The sequence below is a fragment of the Equus przewalskii genome, chromosome 20 (assembly GCF_037783145.1).
Source record: "Equus przewalskii isolate Varuska chromosome 20, EquPr2, whole genome shotgun sequence".
Lineage (NCBI taxonomy): Eukaryota > Metazoa > Chordata > Mammalia > Perissodactyla > Equidae > Equus > Equus przewalskii.
Genome location: NC_091850.1, coordinates 27,839,729 through 27,863,921, shown reverse-complemented (window position 1 = coordinate 27,863,921; position 24,193 = coordinate 27,839,729). Strand labels below are relative to the sequence as shown.

The window sequence follows — 24,193 nt, the reverse complement described above, 5'->3', positions numbered from 1 at the left end:
AGGTCACATTTAGGGACTGCATAATGACTTTTTTAGTACTAGTAGTTATTATTGTCCAAGTGGACTTTTATAGATTTCATTAGGTTTTTTTTGTGTGCATGTGTGAGGAAGATTCAGCCTGAGCTAACACCTGTTGCCAGTCTTCTTTTTTAGCTTGAGGAAGATCAACCCTGAGCTAACATCTGTGCCACCACTCCTCTATCTTGTATGTGGGACGCCTGCACAGCATGCCTGATGAGTGGAGCAGGTCCACGCTTGGGATCCAAATCAGGGCTGCTGAAGTGGAGTGTGTGGCACTTTAACAACTGGGTCAGAGTGCTGTCCCCTCTTTTGTTTTGTTTTTAAGGAACATTTTACTCAACTTAGTGTTTCATTTTTCATCTATTTTATGAGGCAATAAGAAACTTCTTCCAAAGTTGGGGCTGTTTTATATTTATTTCACATTAACAGCTGCACTGTTCAGTGCACTGGCCATTAGCCACATGTGGCTATTAATTTTTTTGTTTAAAAATTTTTTTTTGGTGAGCAAGATTGGCTCTGAGCTAACATCTATGCCAGTCTTCCTCTATTTTGTATCTGGGACACTGCCACAGCGTGGCTTGATGAGTGGTGCGTAGGTCCGTGTCTGGGATCTGAACTTGTGAACCCTGGGTTGCCGAAGCAGAGCATGTGAACTTAACCACTGTGCCACCGGGCTGGCACCCATTTGTGGCTATTTAAATTAAATAACATCAAAAATTCCTTAGTTGCACTAGCCATATTTCAAATGCTTGATAGAAACATGTGGCCAGTAGCTACCATAATGGACAGCACAGGCACAGAACATTTCTACCATCACAGAAAGTTCTGTTGGGTAGTGCTGGTCCTACAGTGTGTAGAACAGTGACAGACTCACATTTGGCAGTTGTTGATGTGATAGCTTCCTTCCTTTGAAGGTAGATGTTTTCATTTTACCATCCCAATAATAATTTTTGAGGCTCTGTGAATTTTATAATTTACTCTTTCTGGTTAAAACAATATATAATTTATTTTACCCTAACAGTTATATATGTATATTTTCCAAATTATACGTGTTCCTTCCACGTGGAGGTGACTACTATTAACATTGTGGTATTTTTCTCTTATACTCACATATGTAAATATTTTTATTTTACAAAACTAGTACCATTCTGTACATATTGTTTTATAACCTCCTTCTTAATGTTTATACATATCACAAGCAGCTAGAGGTAGAATTTTTCTAAAATTTATATCCACTTGACAAGCATTTATAGAGCACCTCCTATGTGCCAGGTATTGTTTTAGATTTTGAGCACAGAACACTATATAAGTATAGTCCTATCCTCGTACAGCTTTTATTCTGTTGAGGGAAGACCAACTACAAAGAAAACATGCGTAATAACAGATGGTGGTAAGTGCTGTGGAGAAATGGAAATTGGATAAGCTGAGTTACACAGCTCCATTCTTAGAAACATTTGACTACCTTTTTTGGTTGCACTTCTCAGGGTTTCCGTTGGTCACCTTAATAACATATGACTTTGACAAGTGGCCATAGCTGGAGTGAGGACGGGATCTCTCCCCAAAACCTCCTCTCAATAGGCTGGCCTCAAGCCTATAAAGAAGCGTCAAGTCTTGCTACTCCTAACTGTGGTCCCCTAAACTGTCTGGTATTGGCATGTCTTTGATTTTCTGTTTCTTTGGAACTTGGAATGTGCAACACATTACTAAGGAAGCAGATAGTAGTGGGAGCAGAAGCAAAGACGTGCAAACAGAGGAAGTGGAGAAAGCAGGAGTAACTGATGGAATTGAAGCCACCAGGTAGCATAAAGCTTAAATAAGCAAGAAGTGGGAGAAGTAGAGGAAAGTTAATTGGGAGTTAAAAAAGCAATACATATAATGGCAAAGCAGAGTTGGTGGCACCAGATAGTAAAGAGTAGTTGCAGGACTTCCTCCTTGGGTCATCAGAGCAGTTGTCGTGTTACTGAAGCTACTGGATGAAGGTGGGTTCTTTGTGAGGCCTGGCTGAATAGCTCCTCTTTGGTATTCTCTATGTCCTTGTTTGATCTTGTAACAAACCTCTAAGTAAATAGTCTGTAAGGTAAACCAGGTTTTTTGTTGCTTGAAAGAGCCACAACCTTGATAGGCTTCTATGATTTCTGGACATTTTTGTACTTTCCAATATTTGGCAATGTTTATGTTTCTAAGGTTTGTATTGAACATTCTTCTGCTTGTACTTTAATGGTTCAATTTCTCTTTATGAGTGAAAGTTTATCTTTTGTGATGTAAAATCATCTCAGATTAATTTATGGACTCTGAATTTATTTAGCAATGGGTAAAGAGAAGGTTTCACATAATTCTTGAAAACTAAAGTATGCCCATTTAAGCATTAAAAAAATCAATTTAACCTCAAAAAGTATTACATGTAATTTACTTTCTTGGCTTATTTCGAGATTTTTCTGGCCTTTGATGATCAAATTATACTGCAGAATATTGTAGTATCTTTGCTTGATGTGCTTATTGGTGAATTAAGGGCCTTTATGTAAAATTGCTTCAGATGAATTTGTTTTATTATAATGTTTAAATTAAAGTATGACGTATCGGAAAATACACAAATCCTAAGGATATAGCTGATGACTAATTGTAAAATGAACACATCCCAGCAGTCCTCACTGAGATGGAAGAAATATGGAATATTACCAGCACCAGAAGTTCCTTTCCCACATATTACCCCCACCCTCCTCATCCTGACTACTATACAGTAGATTACTTTTGCCTGTATCTGAGTGTTATTTAAATGGGATATTCTTTTTTGTCTGGCTTCTTTCACTTGATTGTATTCGTAAGATTTATCCATGAAGTGTGTAGCAGAAATTTGTTCATTTTATTTGGTATACAGTGTTCTACTGTATGAATATACATCTTTTTATCTATTTTTTGCTTATGGACATTTGAATTATTTCCAGTTTTGGACTTTTATGACTAGTTCTGCTGTGAGTATTCTTACAGATGCCTTTGGCACACATATTGCATTTCTGTTGGATATATGCTTAGGAGTGAAATTGCTGGGTCATAGGTTATGCATATATTCTGCTAGTAGGTACTGCCTAACAGTTTTTTTTTTAATTTATTTTTTTTAAAGATTTAAACAATTTTTTTCCTTTTTCTCCCCAAAGCCCCCCGGTACATAGTTGTATATTCTTCGTTGTGGGTCCTTCTAGTTGTGGCATGTGGGACGCTGCCTCAGCGTGGTTTGATGAGCAGTGCCATATCCGCACCCAGGATTCGAACCAACGAAACACTGGGCCGCCTGCAGCAGAGCTCGTGAACTTAACCACTCGGCCACGGGGCCAGCCCCTGCCTAACAGTTTTTGAAAATGATCGCACCAGTTTAGCCTCCCACTCATTATCAATGAGAGTTACTCTACATTCTTACCAACATTTTGTGTTGTCAGCCCTTTAAATTTCAGTTATTTTGGTGGGTAGATAGTGATATCTCATTATAGTTTTGTTTTGAGTTTTCGTGATGAATAATAAGATTGGGCAAGTTTTCACTATGTCATTGGATATTTGGGTATCCTGTGTCAAGTGTTTAAATCTTTTGACCATTTTTCTGTTCGTTGTCTTTTCTTGCCATTTTACAAGAGTTCTTTATATATTGTGAATGTGGGGGTTTTTTATTGATTAAATATGTGGCACATCTTCACTCCCAATCTGTGGCTTATCCTTTCACTGTCTTAGTGATATCTTTTGATGAACAGAAGGTTCTAGTTTTTTTTTTTATTGAGGTTATAATAGTTTACAACATTGTGAAATTTCACTTGTACCTTATTATTTGTCAGTCACCCAGAAGGTTCTAATTTTGATGAAGTTAAAATTTGCAATCTTTTTCTAAATAGAGTTTTTTGTGCCGTCTTGATTTTTATGTGTTGTGTAAAATAGAGATCACAATTCACTTATTTACTTTTACTATATGGATATCCAGTTGATCTACCATTGTTCATTGAAGGCTTTTCTCTTATCGCCTTTGTCATAAATCAAGTGATCTTGTTCTCGTCATATTGCATTAACAAGGACCTCTATTTATGTTGAATAGAAGTGGTAATAATAGGCTTTCTTGTCTTGTTCCTGATTTGAGAGGGAAAGCTTTTAACATTTTAATATTAAGTAGGATTTTTGTCATAATTTTTTCTAGATGATACTCTTTATCAGATTAAGAACATTCCTTTTTATTCCTAATTTGCCAGGAGGTTTATAAAAATTATTCATGAATGTTCAAATTTTTAAATAAAAATTCTTAAGTTGAAGTACACTCTATATGCAATATTTTGCTATCCTTAAGGACTTGGCTGAATAAATTTTAACAGTTGCATACACCTTATGTAACCACTACTCAGAACAAGATAGAGAATATATCTATCCCTCCAGAAAGTTTGAGTCACTTTCCAATCAGTGTCCATATTCCTCATCATGGTGAGTATTTTCTGATTTCAGTTACCATAGTATTTTCCTAATCTTTGACTTTATGTAAATAGGATCATATATTTTGTATCTCTTTTATTTTACTCAATAAAATATTTGTGAGTAAATATTTTCTCATGTGAACATCCATGTTATCGCATGTATTTTATTGCATGAATATACCAAATGTGTTTATCTGTTCTCCAATTAATGAACATTTAGATTATTGTTTCCAGTGTTTGGTCATAGTGAATAAGAATGCTGTGAACACTTCTGTTGAAACATTTTTGTAGACTGTGAACATACCTAGGAATAGAACCGCTGGGTCACAGAACAGATGCATGTTTAACTTTATAAGAAACTGATAAACCGTTCGCCAACATGGTTATATTGTTTTACACTCTCACTAGCAGTGTATGAGGGTTCTAATTGCTCCACGTTCTTGACAACATTTGGTGTTCAATTTCTTCAATTTTAATCATTTTAGTGAGTATGAAATGATAATTTGTATTTTTTTCATTTTACAGATGGTTAATGATGTTGAGCATCTTTTAATGTTTGTATAGGATATTTGCATATATTTTGCATAGTGTCTATTCCTTTTAGACATTTTTTAGTAGGTTGCTCCTTGTATTTTTTAAAAAAATTGTTGTGTTTTAGGAGTTCTTTATATATGTTAGATAGGAATCCTTTGTCAGCTACATGTGTTATGAATGTTTTCCACCAGTGTATGACTTGGTCTGTTCATATTCCTAATGTCTTTTAATAAGTGTTATGAAATACTTGAATTATTTTTCCTTCTTTGTGCTGTTATTGTAGAAAATCACATGGATTGACTGGACGTTAAACTCATCTTACCTTCCTGGAATAAATCTTACTTGACATGATGTATTTTCCTTTTTATATGTTGCAGGATTCAGTTTGCTAGTATTTTGTTTGGAACTTTTGCATCTGTTTTCATGAGACATGTTGGCTTATTTTCCTTTTGACAATGCCCTTATCAGGTTTTGGTATCAAGATTTTTCTGTCATGAAAAGAATTTGAAATCATTCCTACTTTTCTGTTCTCTGGAGATCTTTGGATATAGGTTTTTTTTTTTTTTTTTTTTTTTTGCTTTTTGACATTGATGCTTAGATCATTGATTAAAACTTTTTGGGGGGTAATATATGCATTTAAGTGTGTAAATTTTCTTCTAAATATGGCTTTGACTGCATGTCACAAGTTCTCATCCATGGTACTATCCTCATAATCCAATTAAAAACATTTTCTAATTTCTCCTGTGTTTTCTCCTTTGACCTAAGGATTATTTACAAGTATATTTCTTAATTTTCGAACGTTTGGTGATTTTCAGATTATTTTTAAAAATTGCTTTTTACTAATTCCACTAGGGTTAGGGAGTATATATTCTATATAGTTTTAGACTTTTGGTATTTATTGAGACTTGATTTACAGACCAGTATATGTCAGTTCTTAAAACATTATTTGTATGTTTGAGTGTATTTTGCTGTTGTCGGTATAACATATGTAAATTAGTCAAATTTATTAATTATGTTGTTCAAATCTTCTGTCTTCTTACTGATTATTTTATTTGCTTGCATATCAGTCAGTGGGAAAGAGATGTTAAAATCTCCCAGTGTGACTGGGTTTGCCTGTTTCTCCTTTTAGTTTTGTTGTTTTTTGCTTTGTATATTTAGAGGTATATCATTAGGTGCAAGTACATTTACAGTCTCTTCCTGGTGGATTGAACCTTTTATCCTTATGAAATATCCTTTTTATCTCCAATAATGTTCCTTGCTTTAAAGTCTACCTCCTGATATTAGTAAGATATACCAGCTTTCTTTCTGTCAGTATTTGTGAAGTATATGTTTTTACATTCTTTTACTTTCACACTTTCTCTCTTTATATAAAGTATCTCTTTTACGTGAAAGTTTATTTTTTATTCATTCTTAAAAACTTTGCCTTTCAAGTGGAATATTTAATTTGATTATGGTTAATATAATCACTGGTAAGTTTGAGTGTAAGTCATCCATCTTATTCATTGTTTTCTATTTGTCCATCCTGTTTTATTTCCCTTTTACTGTCCTTTTTATTTTCATTCATTAATTTTTAATATATATTCTCCTCTCTGTTAGCTTGTTGATATCTTTTCCTGTTCTTTTAGTGGTTACCCTAAAGATTTCAACATATATTCCAATAGTAGACTTAAAGTCTATTAAAAATTAGTGCTTTTACCCCTTCCCATTCAATGGAAAGGCCTTAGAACATTTGCTATATAGAACTAAATTTATCCTCTCTTACCCTTTTGCAGTTGTTTTCATATATTTCAATTTTATATATGAGTATATATATGTATGTACATTTTAAATCCCATCAGATGTTGTTAATTTTGTTTTATGCAGTCAGTATTCATTGAGATTTACTTATATATTCTCCCTTCTGTTACTCTTCATACCATCCTGTGTCTCTGCTTTTATTTGGGATCATTTTCTTTCTGACTGAAGAACACTTCAAGTATAGTCAGCTACCAATAAATTCTTTTAGCTTATATTTTTCCGAAAACATCTTTATTTTGCTTTTATTTTTAGTGATTTTATAATTCTATGTAGGCAGTTATTTTTATTCAGAACTTTAGAGCTATCACTACATTGTCTTCTGGCTTTTGTTGCTTCTGTGGCAAAGTCATTTATTAGTTTTATTTTTACTCTTTTGAAGGAATTTTTTTCCCCCACTCCGGCTGTTTTAAGGTTTTACATTTGTCTTTGACTTTCAGCAGTTGTGTCTGGGTGTGTTTTTCTTCTACCCTATTGGGCTACTTATGTGCTTATGTACCCTACTGGGGTTTATAGTACTTATGGAATCTGTGGGCTGGTGTCAGTTATCATCTTTCCAAAAGTTTTGGCAGTCACCTCTTCACACACTGGTTCTCTGTCCTTCCGTTCTGCAGTTCTAGTGTGAGACCTTTTCACCATATCTCATATGTATATTAAGTTTTTCTTTTTGCATTTCTCATTTTTTCTCACCATGCTTAAATCTAAAAATTATCTTTTAATCATTAATTTCTGCTACTAAACCTATCCATTAGTTCTAAATTTCAGGTATGGTATTTTGCATTTTAGAATTTCTGCATATTTTTTTAAATGATTTTCAGTTCTATGTATAAATTCTCTATCTTGTCATTTAATTTCTTAATTATAGTTATTTTAAATTTCATGGTTCAACATCTGGTTCTCCCAATTTCTGCAAGCTTGGATAAAAAATTATCTCTTTTCACTAACCTCTAACTGAATTTAACATTTCCTTTAATTATGAAAGTAGGCAACAAAGTCACAGGTGTACCTGCAAATTTCAAATACTTTTGTATCTCATTACTATTGTTACAGATAAATTGAAATATATATGCTTATACTCATCACTGCTTTGAAATTACAGTAGTCATTAGACCTGCCTCTAGGTGTAGTTACTTAACACATTAATACAGAAACTCACATATTATGTCACAAATTTTAAAAAATTATTTTTATAGTTATTTCTTTATAGCTGGCTTCCAATATATGCCTAGTGTATTTTTTTATGTGTTTAAAAAACATATTGAGAAGGAGTCCACAGAGTTCAGAGTGCAGAATGGTCCAAAAAATGATCTGTACAGCGTAGGTCAGATTGTATCATTGCTCAGTTCAGAATGCTCCAGTGGGCTTCCTCTCATTTCTCTCAGAGAGTAAAATGCAGAGTCTTTTCAGTGTCTTAAATGGCTGTCCATGATGTGTACCAGCCCACTTGCTGCACTTTGACCTTATCTCCACCTCCTGTTCTTTTTGCTCACTTTGCTGCAGCCACATAGGGAAAATGCCAGGGACACTCTTGCTGCAGGTCCTTTCTAGTAGCTGTTCCCTCTTCTTGGAACACTCTTCCTCAAAATATCTTCATCGCCTACTCAGTCACTTACCTCCTGACCACTCTACTTAAAATATTTATCCCTTCCCCTTGGTACTAACTGCCTTCTCTGCTCTGGTTTTCCCCATACACTTATTATAATTTCTCATATTACATATTTTACTTATTCATTAGTTTAGTATTGATTTTGGGAGAGGAGCTCACCATAGGCTTCTGTTTACTGTCAGGTTGGACCTTCAGCAATAGTTAGGTCAACTTTGGAGAGTTGCTCTTGGTCCTACGCGTAACTTCCATCCCTTTTACCACCTCTATTTCACTTATAAGCCTATTGCATTAAGAACAGGGTGGATGATGACAAAAACTAGCTAATGTCAGCTGAATTGGCCAAGTCACTTTGACTGCATGGTTGTTCATTGCCTCTTTTGAGGTCGATGCTGTCTTGGATTAACATGTAGTACAAAGAACTTCATACTTGGTGTCCACTTTCATATATCTGTCTACATGCATCTTCCCCACTTCTTGCCTCAATCTCCTGATCTTTTCTAGGGATTATCTCGATCTTCTGGAGAGCATATTTCTCACTATTGTAGTTGATACTTTTTGCTCACCTGATTCATATAACATGATGTTATCAAGATCATGGACCAACATGAATTTCTTTGGAATGTCCAGATGGTCCAAGTCCCTTAGTACTATGTTAAGACAAAGGGCTTCAAAATTAATATACCCCTGATTCAGGCATGTAAATGTGTGCTGCTGTTGGTTGCAAATGTAACTGTCTTTTGTCTTTCGTCCTAATAGAGATAGAAAAACACACTTTACCAGATCAATGACTGCATACCACTTACCTGACAGAGAACTGTAACCCTGTCTTTATATGCTGCCAAGGAGGCCCTCTGGCTTTCACACTATATATAGTCTTTAATTGGTCATTAATTATCCTTAGCCTTTCATTGTCTTTCTTCATTGCATTGACTGCTCCTAGCAATAGCTATTCAATTCTGTAGTCCTTTTTATTACTATTTTTCCTGTCTCTTTCAAATGCCTGAAATATTGCACCAGCCAGGGCCTTCTCTTTCACCAACAAAGTTTTGGCAATTGCAGTTGCAGTGCTGCAGCGTATCAGAAACTGTGTACCACTAGTGATGGCGTCCTCATTGCTAGCCAGTCGGTGATTGATAACTGCTCCTAAATCTCATTTTGGAGTTGGATTCATAGGACCACTTTTGGTACCAACTCTCTCAGGTCAGGTTCCTCAAAAAAACACTTTGAAACATCAGGATTTGCACGCAGAAGTTTGTTGAGGAGTGCTTCTGGGGTCAACCCTGTGAGAAAAGGTGCAAGGGAAACTGCATTAGGAAGATGGAGAAATTGAATTGCCATATAGATGCAACAGCAGCCTCAACTGATTCCCACATGGAGATCTGAGGCTGGAGTAACCCTTCTGAGATATCCCAGATTGAAGCAGAGGGCTGGACCATTTTACTGCACGTCAGCCAGTCCCTGACTGTGGGCTGCTTTGGAATGGTAACATAACCTTGGATGAGGGAGTTGTCTGCAACTCAGGGGAATTCCTCAGGGCTTATTTGTGAGTCATCAGCAAGCCAAATCCTGGAAGCTGGGGGAATGAGTCCTGAAGGGGTGTTTCTGGGTGGCACACCGCAGCATTCACTACAGCCACAATGGCAAGATCAGTTTTAGTGATGGTAAGGGTGGAAAGGATACTGTAGTGCTAGAGAAATAAAGGAGGAGATGAAAACTCTTTTAAATAGCTTAGCTGTGAAGGGAGCAGAGAGAGGATAGGCAGTAGAAGTTCCTAAGGAGACTGGAAGGGATCGGATCCAGAATATAGGTAGTAGATTAGCCTTGGTCAGGAAGATATTTATTTCCACCATTGTAATCAAAGAGAAGAAGGAAGAGAGATGCAGTAAGTTTGTAAATTAATGGGAGGAAGTTGAGGCAGTTTAGATGCAGATAACTTTATAAATTCAAGGGAGGTAGTTGAGGCAGTTATTTGTTTCTTCTGGCAAAGAGCAGGAAGAATTAACAGCTGAAAGAGGAGGATTTGTTTGGGTTGAAGATTTAAGGTCAGTAGAGAAGAATTTACTAGATTGCTGTGGAGAGTGGGAGGGAGAGCTAACAGGATAGCCGCTGGTGTTGAGAGCGCATTATAGGTGGATGTTCCTGATGTTGTAGAATTATCACTTTGTGCAGTTGTGTGACTTTTTCTCTGGCAGTGCTTAATGTAGTAAAAGTATAAACATTATGCTCAGTGTCTTACCAGACTTTTTTTTTTTTTTTTTGGCATAGCCATCAGATCAAGTCATTACAGTATAGTAATACGGGAGACATGATTCTTGTGGTGTCTGGAAGCTCTCAGGCCAAAGTGATTGACAGAGATGGTTTTGAAGTAATGGAATGTATAAAGGGAGACCAATATATTGTGGACATGGCCAACACCAAGGTAAGCATTAAACAAAATGCTTTAGTGAATTTAATTAATTCAGCACACATTTATTTTTTTTATTTTCTTTTTAAAGATTGGCACCTGAACTAACAGCTGTTGCCAATCTTCTTTTTTTTTTTATTCTTCTCCCCAAAGCCCCCCAGTACATAATTGTAGGTCCCTCTGGTTGTGCTGTGTGGGACGCCACCTCAGCGTGGCCTGACGAGCGGTGCCATGTCCACACCCAGGATCCGAACCGGTGAAAACCTGGGCTGCCGAAGTGAAGCACGCAAACTTAACCACTTGGCAACGGGGCCAGCCCCTCAGCACACATTTATTAACAACTTGTTTGAGTTGCCATAATTCACCCCAAAAGTTGGTGTCTTGTTTTAAACAATTTATTATTTCTCACAATTCTGTGCATTGACCTGGACGTTCTTCTGCTTTGTAGTGTTAGCTGGAACACTAGGATGGTTGTGAGGTCCAAAATTGCCCTGCTTAGATGGTTTACAGTTGGTGCTCTACCCAATGTCATCTCTTTCTCTCTCCCTCTTCTCCTACCTCTTCCTTCGCTCTCAAGTGCTCTCTCTCTCTCTCCTTCTCTCTTTCTCTTTTCACATGTCTGGTTTGGGATTTCTTACAGTGTGGTGGACTTAGTGGGCTTTGACTTCTTGCTTAATGACTGGATTCCATGAAAGACAAACATGGAAACTTAAGATTTCTTAAGGTCTGGCTTCAAGTCTTACACAACACCATAGGGCCAGCCCAAATTTGGGGAGAGAGGAAATAGACTCCACCATCTGATGTGTGAATGGCAAGATCACACTGTAAAATATCACCTGGGATGGGAGATATGGATGCTGCCATCTTTGGAAATACAATCTACTACAAACCTATTATATACTAGGCTTTAGGACAAGAAGGAAGGAGGGTTTCATCAACTTTTTTTTTCTTTTGCTTGAGGAAGGTTAGTCTTGAGCTAAGAGCTGTGTCAGTCTTCCTCCACTTTATATGTGGGTCACCACCACAGCATGGCTGATGAGTGGTGTAGGTCCACGCCTGGGATATGAACCCACAAACCTGGGCTGCCAAAGTGAAGTGCACCAAACTTAACCACTGCACCATGGAGCTGGCCCCTTCATCAACCTTTTTATGTAAAGATTTTTAGTGAGATAATGGTATTTTTATTTATTATTATTATTATTATTTTTAAATCTATGGACTTTATTCAAATTTTGTCAATTGTCTTATGTCCTTTATAGCAAGATTAAAAAAAATAATTTTTTAAAAAATTTTAATTTTTTTCGTATGTACATCATATTTCGAATTCTGTGTACATTACATAATGTTCACCACCCAAACACTAATTACAGTGCATCCCCTCACATGTGAGCCTAATCACCCCTTTTGCCCTCCCCGCTCCCCCCTTCCCCAGTGGTAACCACCAGTCCAATCTCCAATGCTATGTGTTTTTTTTTTTTTTGTCATTTTTATCTTCTACTTATGAGTGAGATCGTATGGTATTTGACCTTCTTCCTCTGACTTATTTCACTCAGCATAATATCCTCGAGGTCTATCCATGTTGTCACAAATGGCCTGATTTCGTGATTTCTTATGGCTGAGTAGTAGTCCATTGTGTATAAATACCACATCTTCTTTATCCATTTGTCCCTTGATGGGCACCTAGGTTGCTTCCATGTCTTGGCTATTGTGTATAATGCCGCAATGAACATAGGGGTGCAAGTATCTTTAAATTAATGTATGTTAAATATCAATTAACCAAAGCCACAATAATGCTATAAAACTTAATGGCTTATTTATAATTGCTGACATACCTGTGGATTAGCTGCTCTTGGCTGGGCTTGGCTCCAAGCTGCAGATAGAATCTAGGTCTGTTCAATGTATCTCTGTTCCTCCTTGCACAGAGGACTACCTGAGGGTATATTTTTCTCATGGTGATGGCAGAAACACAAGAAGGAATGTCCAACTCTGGAAGCACATTTCAAGCCTCTTGCTCATTATGTCCATGAACATTTCATTGCCAAAGCAAATCACATGACCATGGGTAACATTAAGAGTGGAGAAACATGGCTTGATCTCTAGTGAGAGGATCTGTAGTATGGCATGTCAAAAGTTGTGGATACAGGGAAGGGTGATGGATTGGAAACAATAAGGCAGTCTACCACAGATATATTAAAGTGTCAGTACATGTGGTTGACACAGAATTTTGAACCTTCATTTTAATTTTGATTTTTACTTTCTCCCCCCCCTGCCTATCTAGCACTTTCTTCTAATACACTAAGCATCATGGTTTGTTCCTAAATCAAAATTTTGTATGAGATTTGGCTGTCTAAGAAAATACAGTCAGTGCTCACTAGTTGTGGTTTCTATATTTGCAAACTCACCTACTTGCTAAAATTTTTTTGTAACCCCCAAATCAATACTCACGGCACTTTCATGGTCATTTGCAGACATGCACTTGCACAGAGTGACAAAAAAGAATTTGAACAAGGTGGTGCTCTGCCTTCTTGTTTCAGCTCTCAAACTATAATCAAGTGTCCTTTTTGTGGTCTATTTATTGCTACGTTTTCTTATTTTTATGCTTTTTTTGGAGATTTTGTTGTTTAAGATGGCCCCCAAGAGTAGTGCTAAGGTGCTGTAGTACTGTCTAGTGTTCCTAAGTGCAAGAAGTCTGTGATGTGCCTTTCAGAGAAAATACGTGTGTAAGATAAGCTGGATTCAGGAATGAGTTATAGTGCTGTTGGCCGTGAGTTCAGTGTTAATGAGCCAAGGGTATGTGTTACATAAGATGTCCTTAAACACAAACATACATAAAACAAGGTTATGTGTTGATTGGTTAACAAAAATGTGACCAGAGGCTTGCGGGAACCTAACCCTGTATTTGATAATTCAGTGTTTGCAAAACTTTATAGACCATAACTCCTGCGAGTAACGAGGATTGACTGCGATCTACGTTAGATGCTCTGGTTGAGCTATTGGCATAAATTAATATAGTATGTTTCAGAGTACCCTCTTCTGAATCCTAGTGAAGTGCCTCTCACCCCAACGAGAATCACAATCTCATGCCTTTTCTTTTGTTTGTTGACTATTTATTGAATGTCTAGTATATGTTAGATGATTTGAACAGGATTCACATATAATTTAAACGTAAAATTATATGTAGTTATATTGTATTCATGGCTTGAGTAGTTTTTTTTCTTTTGTTTTTCATGTATTCCATTAGAGTTTCTCATTCCCCTCTCCTTAAAATCATTTCCCCAGAAATTCCTCCAAAGATGTTGTGTTGAGGGTGATGGTGGTAAGGAAATAAAGCAGGTGGGTCTCCAGATTGCTCTCCCTGTCTTAAACTCAAATAGTTCTGTTTTTATCTGTTTTATTTGAAGCTTGGAGGAATCCAAAACTTTAAACAACTGGTTTGTGGAAATGAAAGCTTTAAAAGCTCCTATTTAATTTATTCTTTTTAAGTTTGTGCTTACCATAGATAATTTTTCTCAAGTTTGAGGGAGAGAAGTTTTTGCCTGTCTCTAAGCTCTTCTTAATGATTTCAGACGCTTCGGGCCACTTACATTAAAAAAAGCCTGACTTGTGGATCTATATTTTAGCCAAGAAAATTTCAAGAAAGGAATCTGGTTGGTTCTGTGTCTGGCTATTTCTTCAATCTCAGACTTATACATACAGTACATATAGTAAGATGAATAGGAAAATTGGACAAGGATGGATAATATTTTAATTTCCTGTATTTCTATATTACCAGTATGTAAAAAACTACTATATATTATAACTATATACTGTAACTCCCTCAAGCCTGCCTAATCTTATTTCCATTTTGATTTCAAAACCATGGTCAATATTTACTCTTCTTCATTTCCCAGCAGCAAATATAATTATCTGTATGTCTAGGAAATATTACTGATAACTTACTTGTAGTTTTTGGCTTGAATGATGAGTTTTGGAAATACAAGAATTATTATTTGAAAGTAGGAGATTTCATGGGACACTTCTTTTTCTCAACTTTTTAACCTCTTTACTGATTCCAACAGTAATTAGTAACTTGTGGCTTTACTGGAAAATTCAACTAATAGGACATTAAGGAAACCATTAAATATATCTGATCTGTTATGATAACATTATATACTTCAAATATAAACAGGCCCTTCTAATTACATTTTTAAATTGTTATATCGTTAAATTTGTATCTTTAATCTGTATATCATTTTGCATTTGTGTGTGCGTGTGTGTATATATATACACACACGCACACACACAATCGCTCTCACCGAAAAAAACAAAAACAAAAACTGCGGTTATATTGTCATCTAAAACTCATTTATTCTAAACTAGAATTTTGGTTTGTTACTTCCAATCAGAGTGTTTTCCTCTATAACTTTGAACTCTTAGGCACACACTTTGCCTGGGATTCAGACGGGGCTCTTTGGCCTAGAGCCCACAAACGTGTGATTATTAAGCTTCTATCCCTCATTGAGAAATATTCCTGTATTTCAAAACTCCATAGCAAATAAGTATTAAGTTTAATTAAAAAATGTTTTAGTAGATTATTAGTAAGTGATACCTATGGTAGTAGTCTTATTGTCTCATTTATTAAACTTACTTTTTTTTTTTTTTTTTTTGCTGAGGAAGATTAACCCTGAGTTAACATAGGTTGCCAATCTTTGTTTTTTGTTTTTTTTTTGAGGAAGATTAGCCCTGAGTTAACATCTGCTGCCTATCCCCCTCTTTTTGCTGAGGGAGACTGGCCCTGAGCTAGCATCCATGCCTGTCTTCCACTACTTTATATGTGGGACACCTACCACAGCATGGCTTGCCAAGTGGTGCCATGTCTGCACTGATCCAAACTGGTGAACCCCGGGCCGCTGAAGTGGAATGTGTGAACCTAACTGCTGTGCCACCAAGCCAGCCCCAATCTTTGTGTTTTTGCTTGAGGAAGATTTGCCCTGCACTAACAGCTGTGCCAATCTTCCTTTTTTTTTTTGTATGGGGGTTGCTACCACAGCATGGCTGCTGACGAGTGGTATAGGTCCTCTCCTGGGAACCGAACTCAGGCCACTGAAGCAGAACATGCCAAACTTAACCACTAGGCCATGGGGCCAGCCTGTATTAAACTTTCTTTTATCAATTCATCTAGAGTTGATATTGTTAAGTCTATTTCCCTTGAATTGTTTTCAACCCTCTTCTTTTCAACATCAAAATGATTCTCTGTCATTTATTTCTTAATTACTTGACTAAAGTGGGAGAGGACAGGCTCAGAGGATCCCAGAATGCTTGGACCTTTTGTTCAGCGATTTCTCTATGAGTGTACTCTATGGAAATCAGAAGCTTTATAAGGAATTTCAGGAAAAAAAATTTTTTCTTTTCAAATGCTTTATTTATATTTGAATAGTACATGTGGTTATTCTGATATCCAGCCACTTCAGAAAATTGCCCTTATTATTTGGAGATGAAATATTTTAGTCATGTCCTTTTAATGGTAAATACTGTTTCCTAGGGAGTAAAATATCTTAAACTGTGAATTCTAGGTATCTTTTTGTTTTCTTAAGCAGTTTTAACTGCAAATATAAACTCTAAAAAGTGCAATGTTTTAAAGTACATTGTGTTTCTTTCCAATTTATAAATATTTCCAGAGCTTTTAATTGAATAGAAACTCCTTGACACTGGTTTCTGTCCTTTGACATATCCCTATTATTTTGGGGGTACTTGCTTACATTCTGACACGACAAAATGTTCCTGGCTATCTTGTACTTTTCCTGCTCTGATGTTGCCTATTTCTAAAGTGATCCATGGCTCCTTTAATGCGAATTCTATTTACAAATCAAGGTCTGGGCACTGTATATGTTCATTGCTGGTCAGGTGTCATTGCTTCTAGACTATTTCAGAAGAAAGATCTTGGGTGGGAGGACAAACCAACCAACAAAAAAATAAATAAAATATATAAAATATCATGAGCTCACACTGATATATCCAAAATTCTAACCCACCTTCCCAGTCTTTCCCCATTCCATATTTGTATTTTACTTTTCCAACAGTGAGGAGCCTGGCTTCCAACATCATCACTGTATTTATTCATTTGTTCAATGCTACAATACATAGAAAGTAGTTTCAGAATTGCTAAGCCCATAGTCCTGGTTGTAGGCAGAATTCTAAGATGTCCCCTAGGATGCCCTGTCCGTCTCCTTGAGTGTGGATGTGGACTGTATGATGAGATAGTCCTGTGATTAGGTTATATTGTATGGCACAATTGACTTTAAGAAGGGAAAATAATCCTTAGTAGATCTGGCCTAATCAGGTGGGCCCTTAAAAGGGATTGGCCTCTTCCTGGCCAAAGAGATTTGAAGTGTGGGGGGGATTTGACTTGAAGGAGATTCTCTGTTGCTGGCATGTAAGCATGACTTGAATAATGAAGTTGAGTATATAGCCAAGGAGATTTCCAAGCAAAGCTTGAAGGTACTGCCTGGTTTCTTCTTGCTGCTTGTAATAAAACATGAGACAAGAAGGATGAAAGAAGTCTTATTAAAGGGGAACCAGGACTAGATGAGTTAATTAATTTTGAGCCTAATCAGATGCGAAGTAACGTTAAGATGACAAAATTGCTTCCTGAAAGAGGAAAAGCCAAGGGTGTGGCTATATAACCTTTTGCTAAAACTTTAGAAAGATCAAAGAATTAGAGTATTCAGTTACACTAAAGGCTCTTTCAAGAAATTAAGCTTGTACCTCACAAATCTCAACCAAACCAGGTGACCTCTAGGAAGCTTAAGGATATTCTTCCTTAGCCACTTCAGCAGGAGCTATAGATAAAGAAGGAATTCTTTTGCACAGATTTGCAGGGATGGCTTTTGTGTAATTCAGATCCAACATGAGAAAGATTCTCATTTGCTGGCTTTGAAGATGGAGGAATCCATGTGGCAAGGAAGGCACACAGCTTCTAGATGCTGAGAGCAGCCCCTAGCTGACAGACAGCAAGGAAATGGGCATCTTACTCCAACACTCACAGGGAACTTGGATTGTGCCAGCACCCTGAGTGGGCTTGGAAGCAGATTCTTCCCAGAGCCTCCAGAAAGGAATGCAGCCCTACGGACATCCTGATTTCAGTCTACGAGACTCTGAGCAGAGAGTCCAGCCACAGGGATTTCTGACCTCCAAAACTGTTAGTTAATAAATTGGAGTTATTTTAAGCCCCTAAGTTTGTGGTAGTTTGTTACACAGTAATAGAAAACTAATACAATTCTGCAGAAACCAAATATACTAAGTAATAATGAAAGTCCCTGAGGAGGTGGTGGTGATTGTGATCAAGCACAAGAGCAGGAGTTAGCTTTGAGTGGGAGAAGGGAATACATTTACACCGGAAATGGAAGGATAAGGATGGGCTCATGTGCAGATATGTTTATAGGTGGTGGGCCTTAGATAGGAAATTGAAAGTGTTACCATCTACTAGCAGTGTCATTTCCTAATTTTGTGTTGGGAGATGTTGGGTTGAAGCCTTCAGCAGGATAGTAAAGACTTGGAATAGCTTTGATGGGTGAGAGAAAAATGGCTGGAAGAATTGTGGGAGCATTAAGGGCTACAGAATGAAAATTTGTAGAGACAATCATTCTGCATATTTGTATGATATCGTTGAGTCTTATTCAGGAACCTGGGTGTTTGAATGGAATGCAATGATGGGGAGGAGGGAGTTATTCTAGAATAAAAGTTGTTCATTGTAGGTAAAGCAAAAGGACACTTAGGTTTATGCTGAGAGAGTGGTTGAAGTTTAGGATATTGAAAATCAGGCTAGAAAACTGGAAGATGGGCAGTTGTGTGACTAGTAAATGCAATATCTAAACCTAAGACATATCAGGTGATAATTATTTGTTAAATCAATAAATATTGGAAGTTCATGATTTCAGAAAAGGAACCATTTGTGATAATGGCAGAGTTAGCCATATTTGAGGCTGCCGAAATATCTTGGAAGAGCTCATTGAAGGCAAGTAGATCAAAAAAGAATGAATTTATCTCTTTGACGCGTTCAAATGGATTTTAAAATTGCTCAGGAATTAGAAAGACTTGGACTTCAGAGTCCTTGATTCACAGAAGAAAATGACTAAAAGTGTGATGGATTACAACAGGGTTTGGCAAACTGTGGCCTGTGGGCCAAATTCAGCCTGCACCCTGTTTTCGTAAGTAAAAGTTTTATTGGAACATAGCCATGCCCTTTTATCTACTGTTGTCATTGGCTGCTTTTGTGCTACGTTGGTAAAGATGAGTAGGTGCAGCAGAGACCATGTGGTCCACAAAGCCTGAAATACTTACTGTCTGGCTCTTCAGAGAAAAAGTTTGCTAACACTTGAATCAAAGCCATGAACATTTTCTCCAGCAAAATGTTCTCATGCAAAATTTTCCTGACAGTTTCAGGAAGTTTGGTGATTTCTGAAAGTCTGTGAATGGACGTTGGTTAAGAAGAACTTTTGGATGAAAGCTCATGTATAGTCCCTGCTGTGTTTCACTGCTTCATAGGAGTTGGCTCTGTTAGCTAGCTCACCATGGCAGAGACGTGGGTGCTTTAATTTTATGGGTCACAGAGCCTCACCTCATTCATTGACTACAAATGGCACTGTAGTAGGACAGCTGTTTTACAGCCTTTGTCTTAGGGACCCCCACAAAAGTATGGACAGATTAGTACAGATCAGCACGTGTGTGTGTGTGTGTGTGTGTGTGTGTGTGTGTGTATGTGTGTAGGAAACCAATATTGGTCATGGATCAGTAATATCCTCTCTTTCTGCAAAGTATGCTCTATTATGAGAAACAAATAGATGCTTAATTCTTTCTTCTAGGCTATTTCCAGTTAAGGCTGTTAAATAAAGGAAGGGATTTTTTCTTCGTAAGTGCTTATGTTTAGATAAAGGAGAGAAAGAAAAACTAGTTTATTTGATGAAAAAGTGTTTTAGTCACTGACTGTTCTCTAATAGGTGTCACTTTAAAATGTTTTCCACTAATGTTAGCCATGGTACTGAATCTGTTTAGACCCATTTAAGAATCCTTAGTTGAACTTCTTTTTTGTTATGACTAATTTTGGTCACTGTTTTAACACAAGGATACTTAACATTCCCGTTGCCTTTGTCATGCGCCTATCTTTACAAACAAGAAGCAACATTCACAGTCTTGTAGATTTTTTCACTTTAACCTACTATTGGTGTTCATATTCTAGGTACTCAACAGCTAAAGTGACCATATGTCCTTTTATCTTAATGTGTTCTACAATAGGGATCATTTTCTTTGGGTTCTCTTAAAAATATCCTTTATATTCTAAGATGCTATTTCAACTCTAATCAACAAATACTAGTAAAAGACCTGTTTTCTGGGACCTGCCTTCAAGACCTGCATGGGCTCGGTGAGTTGTAGGTTGCTGTTAGGACGAAGTATAGGAAGTGAGGTTCAAAGACTGGACTGAGCAGAACCCATCTGTAGAATCCCTGAGTCTGAGAGCGGGAGAGGAAAACGGTAAACTAGGAACTAACTGGGAGGTAAGTAGAAGATGCATTAGTTAAGGGACCAGGCTGAGATGTCAATGAGATGGAGCTAAGTTAAGCAGAGGAGGGGAATGAGAGTGTGGAGTAGTATGCAAGTTCAAAGAAGCCAAAGCAGTTTAAGATCTAAGTTCTCAAAGACTGGGCATGTCTTCAGTTATGTGGTGTTCCTTTTGTTGCAAATGATGAACTATTTTCCTGGCTCAGAGGCAGGCATTTGATGGGATCAAACTAGACCAGATACCTGTTTACTGCTCAGTGTTAGAAATTCTTTTTTTTTCCTGAAATAAGCATAGACTGACAAATTTCTGTTTTGGAAAGAGATTAATGGGACCCCTAACAATCCTATAGATTTTAATCTATGAGCCAATCAATTAATTATTGTCTTTTAGTACCTTAGGTGCACAGAATTGAGGGGAGCCTAACTCACGTGTCTGTTCATGGCACCCTATCATCATGCCATATCTGATGATCAGTTCTCAGTTCTCATAATGCTGTAACTCTTAGCGTCATTGACACAGTTATTTACTCTCTCCTTCTTGAAACACCTTCTTTACTTGACTCCCAATTTACTGTACGCTCCTTGTTTTCTTCTTACTTCACTGACCGTTCCTTTTCATTCTTGTTTTGTAGTTCCTACTGTCCCATTCAACCTTTACCTGTTTGAGCGTCGTGGGGCTCAGCACTGAGTCCTCTTTATTTAGTTTATTTTTTATTTTTATTGAGGTATAATTGACATACAACATTGTATTAGTTTCAGGTGTACAATGTAATGATTTGATATTTGTATATATTGCATAATGATCACCACAATAAGTCTGGTTAACATCTGTCACCATAGTTAGTATTTTTCTTATAATGAGAACTTTTTTTATTAAGATTATGATAGTTAACAACCTTGTGAAATTACAGTTGTACATTATTGTTACTCATGTTGTAGGTACACCACTTCACCCTTTGTGCCCTCCCCTCAACCCCCCTTTCCCCTGGTAACCACTGATCAGTTCTCTTTGTCTATATGTTAACTACCACCTATGAGTGGAGTCATACAGAGCTTGTCTTTCTCTGTCTGACTTATTTCACTCAACATAATACCCTCAAGGTCCATCCATGTTGTTGTGAATGGGACGACTTTGTCCTTTTTTTATGGGTGAGTAGTATTCCATTGTGTATATATACTATGTCTTCTTTATCCAATCATGTTGCTGGGCACTTAGGTTGGTTCCACATCTTGGCTATTGTGAATACTGTTGCGATGAACATAGGGGTACATGGACTTTTGGAATTGCTGATTTCAGGTTCTTAGGATAGATACCCAGTAGTGGGATGGCTGGGTCATAAGGTATTTCTATTTTTAACTTTTTGAGAAATCTCCATACTGTTTTCCATAGTGGCTGCACCAGTTTGCATTCCCACCAACAGTGTATGAGGGTTCCTTTTTCTCCACAGCCTCTCCAACATTTGTCACTCTTGGTTTTGGATATTTTTGCCATTCTAACAGGTGTAAGGTGATATCTTAGTGTAGTTTTAATTTGCCTTTCCCTGATGATTAGTGATGATGAGCATCTTTTCATGTGTCTATTGGCCATGCGTACATCTTCTTTGGAGAAATGTCTGTTCATGTCCCCTGCCCATTTTTTGATCAGGTTATTTGATTTTTTGTTGTTGAGCTGTGTGAGTTCTTTATATATTATGGAGATTAACCCTTTGTTGGATAAATAACTTGTAGATATTTTTTCCCAATTAGTGGGCTGTTTTTTTTGTTTCAATCCTGTTTTCCCTTGCCTTGAAGAAGCTCTTTAGTCTGATGAAGTCCCAATTGTTTATTCTTTCTGTTGTTTCCCTCGTCTGAGGGGTTATGGTGTCCGAAAAGATTCTTTTGAAACTGATGTCAAAGAGTGTACTGCCTATATTCTCTTCTAGAAGACTTATTGTTTCAGGCCTAATCTTTAGGTCTTTGATCCATAATGAGAACTTTTAATATTTATTCTCATAGCAACTTTCAAATCTGCAATATAGTATTATTAACTATAGTGGCCATGCCATACATTACATCTCCATGACTTCCTTATTTTATAACTCAAAGTTTGTACCTTTTGACTCCCTTTACCCCCCAGCCTCCACCTCTGGCAACTACCAATCTGTTCTCTGTATCTATGAGCTTGGTTTTTGTTTTAATTTTAAATTTCACATATAAGTGAGATCATATGGTGTTTGTCTTTCTCTGACTTATTTCACTTAGCATAATACCCTCAAGGTCCATCCATGTTGCTGCAAATGGCAAGATTTCATTTTTTTATGACTGAATAATATTCTATTGTATATTTATATATATACCATATTTTCTTTATCCATTCATCCGTTGACAGACACTTAGGTTGTTTCCATATCTTGGCTGTTATGAGTAATGCTGCAGTGAATGTGAGGGTGCATATATCTTTTTGAGTTAGTGTTTCCATTTTCTTTGGATAATACCCAGAAGTGGAATTGCTGGATCATGTGATAGTTCTATTTTTAATTTTTTTGAGGAGCCTTCATACTGTTTTCCATAGTGGCTTCACCAATTTATATTCCCACCAATAGTGCACAAAGGTTCCCTTTTCTCCATATCCTCCCCAGCATTTGTTATTTCTTATCTTCTTGATAAAGCCATCCTAACATGTTTGAGGTGATATCTCATTGTGGTTTTTGTTTGTTTGTTTATTTGTGTTTTGCTGAGGAAGATTTGCCCTGAGCTAACATCTGTTCCAGTCTTCCTCTTCTATATGTGGGTTGCCACCACAGCATGGCTGATGAGTGGTGTAGGTCTGTGCCCAGGATCCGAACCCATGAACCTAGGCCGCCACAGTGTAGAGCACCAAATTCAGCAAGTATGCCATGGGGCTGGCCCCTCATTGTGGTTTTAATTTGCATTTGCCTGATGATTAGTGATATTACGCACCTTTTCGTGTATCTGTTGGCCAACTGTATGTCTTCTTTAGAAAAATGTCTGTTCAGATCTTCTGCCCGTTTTGTAATTGGCTTATTTTTTTCCTTTTGAGTTGTATGAGTTCTTTCTATATTTTGGATATTAACCCCTTATCAGACATATGATTTGCAAATATTTTCTTCCATTCAGTAGGTTGGCTTTTCATTTTGTTGATGGTTTCCTTTCCTGTGCAAAAGCTTTTTAGTTTGATGTAGTCCTGCTTGTTTATTCTTGCTTTTTGTTGCTTTTACTTTGGTGTCAAATCCAAAAAGTCATTGCCAAGACCAATGTTAGGCGCTTATAGCCTATGTTTTCTTATAGCAATTTTACTGTTTCAGGTCTTACATTCAAGTCTTTAATCCATTTTAAGTTAATTTTTGTGTATGCTGTAAGCTAAAGGTCCAGTTTCATTCCTTTGTGTGTTGCTGTCCGGTTTTCCCAGGACCATTTATTGAAGAGACTGTGCTTTCCCTGTTGCATATTCTTGGCTCCTTTGTCATAAATTAATTGAGCATGTATGTGTGGGTTTATTTCTGTGCTCTCTATTCTGTTTCATTGATCTGTGTGTCTGCTTTTATGCCAATATCATACTGTTTTGATTAGTATAGCTTTGTAATACAGTTTGAAATCTGGGAGCATGATGCCTCCCACTCTGTTCTTCTTTCTCAAGATTGCTTTGGCTATTCAGGGTCCTTTGTGGTTTCATACAAATTTTAAAATTGTTTTTTCTATTTCTGTGAAAAGTGCCATTGAAATTTTGGTAGGGATTGCATTGAAGCTATAGATTGCTTTGGATACTATGGACATTTTAACTATTAATTCCTGTAATCCATGAGCACAGAATATCTTTCCATTTATTTGTGTCTTCTTCAGTTTCTTTCATCATTGTCTTAG

General features: G+C 36.9%; 1 protein-coding gene across 2 annotated transcripts in view; it reads left to right on the top strand.

Annotated features, from left to right (window-relative positions):
• Positions 1–24,193, top strand: part of WDR70 (WD repeat domain 70) — a 284,509-nt gene that overhangs the window by 80,151 nt on the left and 180,165 nt on the right. For both annotated transcript variants that reach the window (XM_008518461.2, XM_070586984.1), the window contains exon 8: positions 10,660–10,813. In XM_008518461.2, coding sequence (XP_008516683.1) covers positions 10,660–10,813 — 154 coding nt within the window. The remainder of the gene's footprint in view (positions 1–10,659; positions 10,814–24,193) is intronic.